Source organism: Frankliniella occidentalis, unplaced genomic scaffold (assembly GCF_000697945.3).
Source record: "Frankliniella occidentalis isolate FOCC.00 unplaced genomic scaffold, Focc_3.1 Scaffold81, whole genome shotgun sequence".
Lineage (NCBI taxonomy): Eukaryota > Metazoa > Arthropoda > Insecta > Thysanoptera > Thripidae > Frankliniella > Frankliniella occidentalis.
The window spans coordinates 253,866-263,222 of NW_026267211.1; the positions used below are offsets into that span (position 1 = coordinate 253,866).

The following is a 9,357-nucleotide window of genomic DNA, read 5'->3' on the forward strand; positions in this document are numbered from 1 at the left end:
GAAACAAGAGGCAACCGCAAAGCTCAAAGTAACTCGCGAGTTCCTCCAAGGATGATTATGAAATGAACATTTCGTAGTTGCCGCGCGGCTTCGGTGCCCTCGCCAAAAGAATAATGTTTACAGCTGGTGTACCGCGCGGGCTGCACAACCTCCTCACCTCACACAGCCACGGGGCGGACAAGCACAGCGAGAGGCACGTTTAATTTATGGCCCGAACGCCTCACGCGCAGACTTCTCTGTGCTGACTCGGCAGCGAGGCGCGCGTTGTAATGCATACTCTACACTTTTCGCGATTGTCGCAAATTGTTTTCTGAGCGAGAATACATTTTGTTTGTGCCTATTCCTATTCAAAGTTTCGCGCGGATAATGGGATGTACATATGTAGAGCACGGGTGCGGCATGAATTCGAAAACTTCACTCTTGCTGGCACGCGCAGAAACATGCAGAATTCTCTAGTTAACTCGCTGCCTGTCATGCCGAGACCTCCAGGTGGTTCCAGCCGGTCCCAGGACCGGCGAGTCGGTTGCATTACCCCTCTCCCTGTACTGCATAGGAGAAAAGCAGTTGATTCTCTGCCGAAATAAGTGTTGATGTTACACCTCTAAACGAACGGATATAAAAAATATTTTCGGTCGTGAGTTGAAAACGGTTGATAAACTAAAATAGAGAAGACAGCCCGTGCTTCGATGTAAGTGTGATTTAATTAAATTGATAAAGTCAACACTTAACGCCCCCCCCCCTCTCTTTTCCACTTACCAAATCTAGCCCTCTCCCTATCTCTCTAAGATTTACTCAAGTTTGCAGAGCGGAAGCACGAGCCGCCTGCTTTACCCCAGAATAATAAAAACACAGTGCCTCTGCCTCCACTACCGCCAGCCCTTCTCTCCCGAAATCTCGCCGTCCCTGTCTTATTATGACGTCATATCCCCCCCCCCCCCCCCCACTTCACGCATGGCTGGAGGTCCTCGTGCAGAGATAGCGATCGACGAAAGCCCGGGGGTCCGAAGCTCTACCCAGCCCGGCCTCCGGACCAGCCAGCATTGTGTTCTGTTGTGTGGCGCCGCGTTGTCTCTCTGGGGCGGGACCCTCTATCGGCACGTACGCCCGACTTAGGCCCCACCGCATACCTGGCCGCAAATATAGAGAGAGGCGGAGAGAGAGAGGAGAGAAAGAGGAGAGAGAGAGAGAGAGAGAGAGAGAGAGAGAGAGAGAGAGAGAGAGAGAGAGAGCGCGCATGGGGGAATCCACGGTGGGCGCTCTCAAAAGCAAAAGGAATACCCCACACCTGCAAAGAAAATTCTCCGCGTACATGTTACACGAAAAGAGGCTTCGGCTCACTGGTGAAACAAAGGCGCTATTACAGTTTGCCGCCTTGGGGAAGGCGCTAAGGTTTAACGCCTCACCAAAGGCGCTAAATTATTTAGGGTGTTCACACGGGAAGGGGGGGGGGGGGAATTCCCAGGAGTTTTCTGCATTTCCCAGGGGGAATTGGAAAACCCCCTTGTACGCCGAATTTGAAGAAAGCAAGTAACAAATAAACAGCCATAACCAAATGACAGCTAAATATGAGACAAAATTAGGACACAGACCTACCCTTAAATTTGTATCATCTGCTTTCAAGATCGATTCTTGATTTTTTTTATGTTTAATCCGTATTTTAGTTTATATTGTCCGGATTTGACAACACGATGTCCCAAATCATGTTAATTACTTGTAGACAAATGTGTTTTGATAGCCATAATTAACAACTTCCTGTCTAATAAATATTGGTTCACTTCTACGTGGCACACCAAAGTCAAAACATTTTCCGTCGTAAAATAATAACTCACATAGTTTTGAAGATCATGATGGCTGTGGTGGTTTGCGTTTGCAGTCATTGTATAATAACATTTTGGTAACGAGGCATCAAAAATTTAAGGTAAAGGTTGAAAATTTACCAACTTGCCTGCTGGGGTGGAGAATGGACCGAGGGGGAACCAACTTGGAAATTTGGTGAACTGTGAATATATTCAAATATTCAATGTCACTGAATACCAGTGAATATCACTGAATACCAGTGAATATCACTGAATACCAGTGAATATTTGCTGTGATTGTTGATTAATATCCTTGAATATTGATGAATATCGATGAATATCGATGAATATCGATGAATATCGATGAATATTTTGAATATCTTGTGAATATTCGCAAATATCACCTGAATACCTATTAGATATATACCAGCGGGTGCACCGTGAAGAGTCGAAGTTGATGCCCCCTCGGAATGGACTACTACTGCTAGTCCAAGCCAAGAGGTTAAGTGCCTTAGCTATTTGACAATAAAGTATGAAATCCACGTACTGACACGCTTTGACTTTCACGTTCTTCTCTTTTTCACTCCGCGGTCCACAGGAATACCCAATTAAAGCTGTTTTCGCATGAATGTGTAAAAAATACCGTAGGCAGTTACGGTTTGCCTACCGTCCGTACCGTATTTTCAGCGCACGGTCAGGCCGTAACAGCAACTGTACTTTCTGGTTTTGGCTAAGAGCTGTATTCAACTTCCTCAACATTTTTTTCAAGTTATGGTCTGTTCTGTATGACACGGACCGTTACCAAAAATTACGGTGCCGGACCAGGCAACAAATTTACAGCGCAGACCGTAGGTAGGCCTTCACCGTGAGGTTTCCTAACAGTGTGGTTGAAACTGCCGGCAGGGCTTACCAGCACGGCCTGGCCGCACGGCACCGCCTACCCAGCACCGCCTTCCGCTCATTGTGGGGGCACCTTCAGTGTCTTGCAGGCTGCCACGGCCTCTAACCTCAAAAACGAGTCGTTGCAATGCAGAGCAGCCAACAGCAGGTTGACCGTCGCCATCTCACAGAATTTGTCGTCTGTTGAGACGATATAAACTTCCTACAGGGTAGCCGCGTGCACAGCAAGCATGGTGTTTATGAAGGACTCCGAGTTCGCATCGAGTCTTGGACACCGGAGCGTTGTGAGAGAGGGCCCGCGCGGCCATTCCTTGTACAACGGGATGAGTGACGTCGGGTGGGTCGTAAATGAATTATTCGATCAACTCGAGGCCGGAACACAATGCGATCGTCCTCACGAGCACGTCGGCTTTAGTCTTAGATTCTGCGTAGCTGAAAGAGCTTAGTCGGCTGAGGCACCCGAGCAATTCCTGCTTGTACACTATGAAGACGTACTCCGCGGGGTTATTTAAACATCCATCCTCCCCGCAGTACTAATTTTGCCACGGCGCATCTGCACATGCAAAACGAAACCGAGAAGATGAATGGTTATTTTGCTGTTATTCGCACGACATACTAACATTTAAATAACAACATATATAAAACACGCTTGTCATGAAGTTGTTGTGAAACGGGCCACTTTAACAGGAGAAAAACGACAAAATTACCGTCGTTTCACGACAAGCGCGTTATGCTTGCATTACTAGCTATACGTGCGCCAGACCACCACGTCTCGCGTAACAGGCCTTGCGATATCTCACGAAACACTGTTACGCTACGACGCGCACATACAGCTAGGCCTGCGGCGCTGATACCCGAGACTAGTTAATAGGAGTGTTTACGGAAATAGGGCCTCCCGGCCCCCATAAATTCTACATTTTCACAGCATTTGTCGGGGACTTCTGACTCCAAAATTAGGTACATGAAACTTCTGATACTATAGTGTCCTTTGAGCTGAAAGGAGGGTGTTACCCCTAATGTGTGGTTTAAGTGTAACTCCCTTTACGATTCTTTGATATGAAATGCCTCCTAGCACCAAAGCGGTACAAGATAGAGCAAAACGGACGAAATTTTCGCTCCAAGAGCTCTACATTGACGAGCTACCCCTTAGGAGCCCATATTTAATATTTGATGATAAAAAATATACATTTTACGACCTGTGGTTTTTGATTTTTTTTAAAGTCAATTTTTGAGCTAGAATGATCATCTTCGTACTCGATCTGTCTTTTTATGATACAAAACGACCCTGAAATTCCTAGATCGCCAGCTCAAGTCCTTCTCGAGTTACCGTGCGGACAAACAGACAGACCGACAAACAGAATGAAACTTTTCCGGTCAGTGGAGTAATAGGCTTCGCTAATCGCTCAGCCAACTAAACAGTAGTGCGAATTTGTCCTCTAGGACCCCCCCCCCCACACACACACACACTTCCTCGACTCTTCTATCTCTTATCACCAACGTGTGTGTACACATGCCAGATTTTTTCTAGGGGGAGGGGCGTCCGTCCTGCATAAATTGACCCGCCTCCTGCTGGGTAGGCCGCATAATCGCCATGTAGCCTACGCTTCGCTGTGGTGCGCGCGGGCCGGCCTACCTTGCAGGCGACTGCCGCACGAGCTTCCAAATAATGCGTGCCAGTATCGCCCATGACTCCAATTACACGATAATTGATTAATATTACGGGCCACCAACACTGCACGCACTGGGCCCTCTCGTTCTCTCTCTCTCTCTCCCTTCGGCACCCACTCCTCCCCGCGCTCTCTCCGCGCACGCACGCGACGCGGCCTGCGTAGAGTCCTCTATATAAAGGGGCCAGAGCCGCCGCCAGCGATCGCTAGTCGTAGAGGCAGCGCTGGGCAGTGACAGACCGCCCAGACGAGCGTGCGAGCGAACCCTCCCATACGTGAAGCATACAGCGTAACAACATGTCCACGGCAGGGAAGGTGAGAGTGAGGTTGTGGGTGGCGTGGGCGGCAGGAAACGACAGAGATGTGTCGCTAGATATCCACGTTATGCGTTGTTGTGTGCCATATTTCAATGCTCAAGTTTGCATTCGCCGATGGCACACAGTACAGAGTCTGTCATACCCAACGAAAACACTTTCTTCCATTTATGTAATAAGTTGGGAACAGGTGCCTGGAGCGGCTCACCGCGAGCAAAACAAAAAACCTCGGATCGATCGCCGACCGATCGCTTGACCGATCAGAGCTTGCATTTCGGACACATTTTTTTAACTGAATCTGTACATCCTATTATTTTATTTCTAGGCAATCACGTGCCGCGCTGCGGTATGCTGGGAGCCGAACCAGCCGCTGTCCGTCGAGGAGGTCGTGGTGGAGCCGCCGGAGGAGGGAGAGGTGAGTCGGGCGGTTCATGGGCGCGGGCTCGCGAGCTGCACGGCGACGACCTCGTCGTTTGTGGCCTAGTAGTAATGTGAACGTGGTGGCAACAGCACGGCCGCGGCGAAATCACCACCGGCGCTGTACCTTCTGCCGGGGAAGGCTATCTGTCAGTTTGTTCTATCCCTTACACTGTTAAATTCCTACAAAGCATTTGCTTTGCAGAGCTGCGAAGTATTTTGCTCCTTTGTAACTACGAAGCATTTACTTTGCAATTACAAAGTGATGCTTTGTAATTGCAAAGCAATGAAAACGCTGCAAAGCATCGCTTTGCAATTGCAAAGTGTCACTTCGTAATTGCAAAGCATCACGTTGTAATTGCGAAGTAAATGCTTCGTAGTTACAAAGGAGCAAAATACTTCGCAGGCTTTTAACAGTGTATCCCAGCCGCCAGATGACAGATAACTCACAATATAGAACACCCTCTGTTTACACCTACCTTTAATTAATATATTTCCCTGGATGCAAACACATCACTGGTGAAAAGTGAATAGGGCGTAAGCCAACGGACTTTGCATTGGACTTACGCCCTTTCCACTTTTCACCCGTAACGTGTGTGTCCCCGCGACCTTCTCCAACGTTTCAGGTTCGCGTGAAACTTTTGTCCGCGTCCATCTGCCGTACGGACTTCTGCTGCCTGAAGGGCTTCACCATCAAGAAATTCTACGCCGGCGGCTGGCCCGTCATCCCCGGCCACGAAGGCGTGGGCGTCGTCGAGAGCGTGGGGCCCAAAGTGACATCCGTTCAGCAAGGTACCAAAAACAGACTACCGGGATCAAAAGCAACCGAGCAGTAACTTGACGTGACGAATAATTAAAGCCAGTTTTATGACATACTGAAAAACAGTCAAAAATGTTATGTTAAATTTATGGATGCCTACAAGTTTAAATGTCTACATTGCGTTAAAGAGCACTATAGTGCTAATATATTATTATCTCTTCATTTGTATGGGCCATTGCAAAAAAAATAGACGCGTTGTTGACTAAACTGATTGGCACTTCAGCGCCAAGGAAGCGCGTCTACGCGAAACAAAACAATAAATACAAATGCTTCTTTTAGGTGACCATGTGATTCCATCTTTCGGTGCGCAATGCAACAAGTGTTCACTCTGCCAGTCGAGCCGGACCAACATGTGCCTGCTGTCAAACGTACGGGACGCCCGACTCGGGACATGGTCACGGTATTCACAGCTCTGGCGCTGTACCGGGTGTAACTGTGAATGCGCAGCAGTGTTGCAGGATTGCAAACTCAATGGCCCCTTAAGGGTGTAAAGAATAGGCAAACCCGCAACACTGCTGCGCATTCGAAGTTACACCTGGTACACCCGGTACTACTGATTCATGCCTGTCGGCTCCGCCACGCCCCCAGGACCGCGCCGTGCTCCCCGCTGGGGTGACCCGCGTCAAAGCCAAAGGTCAGATGCTGTACCAGCTGGCGAGCCTAGGGACCTTCGCCGAGTACAGCGTCATGGCGGAGACGTCGCTCGCCAGGGTGAACAAGTCCGTGCCCACGGCCCCGCTGTCCGTGATGGGCTGCTGCGTGCCCACCGGCATGGGCACCGCGCTCAACGAGGCCAAAGTGACGCCGGGCTCCGTGTGCGCCGTGTGGGGGCTCGGCGGCGTGGGGCTGTCCATCGTCCTGGGCTGCAAGATGGCCGGGGCGTCCACCATCGTCGGCGTCGAAATCCACCCCGAGAAGGAGGCCAACGGTAAGGTGGTGAACGCGGTGTGAGCTTTACTGCAGTGGGGCCCGGTTGGAGCAGCCGATAAAGACTATGGGACTGCCCGTGCCGTGCAGCTCGCAAGTTCGGCTGCACCGACTTCATCGACTCCAAGAGCCTCGACAAGCCCGTGAGCGAGTACCTGGCCGAGAGGTTCGGCGGAGGCTGCGACTTTACCTTCGAGAGCACCGGCAGCACGAAGGCTATGGTATGTTGCGCGTGAGCAGGAACTCGAACTCGATTTGAACAATCGAAACACAAACAATGCTACACTCGCACGCATATTGTCCATGGACGCAGGCCGAGGCGTTCGAGTCCGTACGCGACGGCGGCGGGCACTGCGTGGTGGTCGGCGGCGTACCAGAGGGGCAAAACCTCTCAATCTACCCCGGTCACCTGCTGAACGGCCGGGCCCTCACCGGCTGCCTGTTTGGAGGATACAGATTCCGCAACGACCTGCCATCTCTGGTTAGCATCTTTGCAGGCGGACCGCACAAGGGTGTTGTGAGCGAGTGAAAAACAGAACCGGCGTCCTATTTCTTCTTCCAGGTCGAAATGATCGCGGAGGGCAAGATTCCCGTCGACGACTACATCACAGGCTCCTTCAAGTTGGCTGAAATCAACAAAGCGATGGATACCATGAGAAGTGCAAATGGGTATGCCGCCTTTTTAAACTATTCCTGAAATAGTAATTTTTGTATGAATAAATAATAAAATTGCGCGATTGGTTTTGCAGCATACGGATCACCATCACGTTTGACTAGTCATTTGTTGCAGAGCGATCGGGACTGGAAGTCAGAAAATCCGGTAATGATGACCCTTCAGGGAGTCTGGTCCTGGCCAAGCTCAAGTGTGATTGAATGAATTAAAGAATTTACACAGGGTTCCAGTGGAAAGTTCAAAGATTGCACATATCGATGAAAAAACAGCAAATAATAGCATAGAGAAAAATTAACAGTGCGAGTTTTGTTTTTGAAGGTAATGGTTGTATAACTTTACTTTACTTCAAAGGCATTGACAGTACGACAAGTGCGTATTTGGAGAGGTAGAGCATTCCATAATTGCGGGCCAATGACAGGAAAAGCACCGTTCATTCTGTTGGTGTCAAGCGATTTAACTCTGATTTTAGCGCCCCAGGAAAGGCGTTGTGTAGCGCCTTTTTCTCAACAGTGCAAAATCCATGTTCGAGCAGCAAAATAAAAGGTTTTCCCTCTCCTGGTGCTCGGAAGGATTTTCTCTTCAGCGACGATACACGTAACCCTCGAGATTATCAGTCTCCTTTCCCTCCATGTTTTTCTTTTCGTTCTCTTTTTTTACGGATCTTCAGTAATACGGCACTTGGCTTAGCGCTGCACGGCACGGCACGGCGCAGCCAGAGAGGGACCAGTCCCAATTTGTATCCGCGTGATGAACCCGGTGGGCGGCGGACGCGGCGGTGGGGTGGCTCGAGAGAGCTCCCCGGGCAGCCGGTCGGGACCGGATGTAGTAGTAGCAGGGGAGGGAGAAGGGGGGCCTGCGGCCGTCCAAAAGAAAACGGAGCAAAATAAAAGCGACTTGGTAATATTCGGCTCCGCATTCTAGCACGACACGACGCGAGACCGTGACACGCAGCAGCAAATCCTCATTGTCGGCCGTGTTTACACGGTCGGTGCTCACCCCCCCCGGCCTCCACACGGCACTGCTTGTTCCCTCTTGGGGTCACGTTATATACGGACGAACCCTTTTCGCAGAACATTGCTCGGGAGGCTCTCCCTCTGGCCCGGCTGGTACGACAGCTCGGCGAGCGCGCGGCCTCCGGGCGGCACGAAGGTCACCCTCTGTTTCGACACGCTGATAGATTGCCCGGAGACTCACGACCAGCAAGCGGTCAGGGCAAACCGGACTCGGTAGGGGCGAGCCGGCCGCCGCCTCAAAGGGCATTTCTAATCGGGCCGCACAGACCTCCGCCAAGTACTCTTCCGCGCGTTCTATGTACTACTCCCACTTGTCCGCGAACGAGGACGCCGCGCTCTGTTAAAAAATTTAAGTACACCCGTGCGACCGCGGGGGCTGCGCGCGCGCGCCTGGGGCCACATTTGGACTCACGCGTGACGGCTTTCATTCGGGCCGCCGCGAGCAGCGCGCTGAATTTGTCATACGGCCGCGCTGCGCGATGATATATTCCATCCTCCCGCCCCGCCCCGCCCCGCCCCGCCCCGCCCCACCCCCCTGGCGGCCTCCTCCGCACCCTCTTTTTCCTCTTCCTGGCCGACTGAAAAGATGTGGGGCAGGGTGCTGCACACAAGATCCCCGGCGACCCCTGCCGCCGCCGCACCACCGCGCTGCGTTCCAACTTCGCTCGCGCCGGGAGAGCCCCTCCAGAGAGAGGCCACGACTTTCTTTTGCGCCTCTCTCTCTCTCTCTCTCTCTCTCTCTCTCTCTCTCTCTCTCTCTCTCTCTCTCTCGTCATGGTACGCCCCTTCCGGACCTTGTATTGCAGACGTGCAGCGTGGCCGCCCCTATC

General features: G+C 51.2%; 2 protein-coding genes across 2 annotated transcripts in view; one reads left to right on the top strand and one right to left on the bottom strand.

Moving 5' to 3' along the window:
- Window positions 1-9,357, bottom strand: part of LOC113202675 (uncharacterized) — a 158,637-nt gene that overhangs the window by 89,581 nt on the left and 59,699 nt on the right. The gene's annotated exons all lie outside the window — the stretch shown is intronic.
- LOC113214753 (alcohol dehydrogenase class-3-like) lies at window positions 4,546-8,075 on the top strand. Its single transcript, XM_026434215.2, has 9 exons — window positions 4,546-4,678; window positions 5,003-5,092; window positions 5,721-5,886; window positions 6,194-6,282; window positions 6,503-6,842; window positions 6,932-7,062; window positions 7,155-7,322; window positions 7,404-7,510; window positions 7,591-8,075. Exons 1-9 carry the CDS (start codon window positions 4,661-4,663, stop codon window positions 7,616-7,618), a joined length of 1,137 nt encoding a protein of 378 aa, XP_026290000.2. The 5' UTR covers window positions 4,546-4,660; the 3' UTR covers window positions 7,619-8,075.

What these genes read in the sequence shown, in the direction of transcription:
- LOC113214753 (XM_026434215.2), top strand. An exon ending in AGCCGCCGGAGGAGGGAGAG is followed by an intron (nt 5,093 to 5,720) that starts GTGAGTCGGGCG and finishes CCAACGTTTCAG; the next exon opens with GTTCGCGTGAAACTTTTGTC. An exon ending in AGTGACATCCGTTCAGCAAG is followed by an intron (nt 5,887 to 6,193) that starts GTACCAAAAACA and finishes TGCTTCTTTTAG; the next exon opens with GTGACCATGTGATTCCATCT.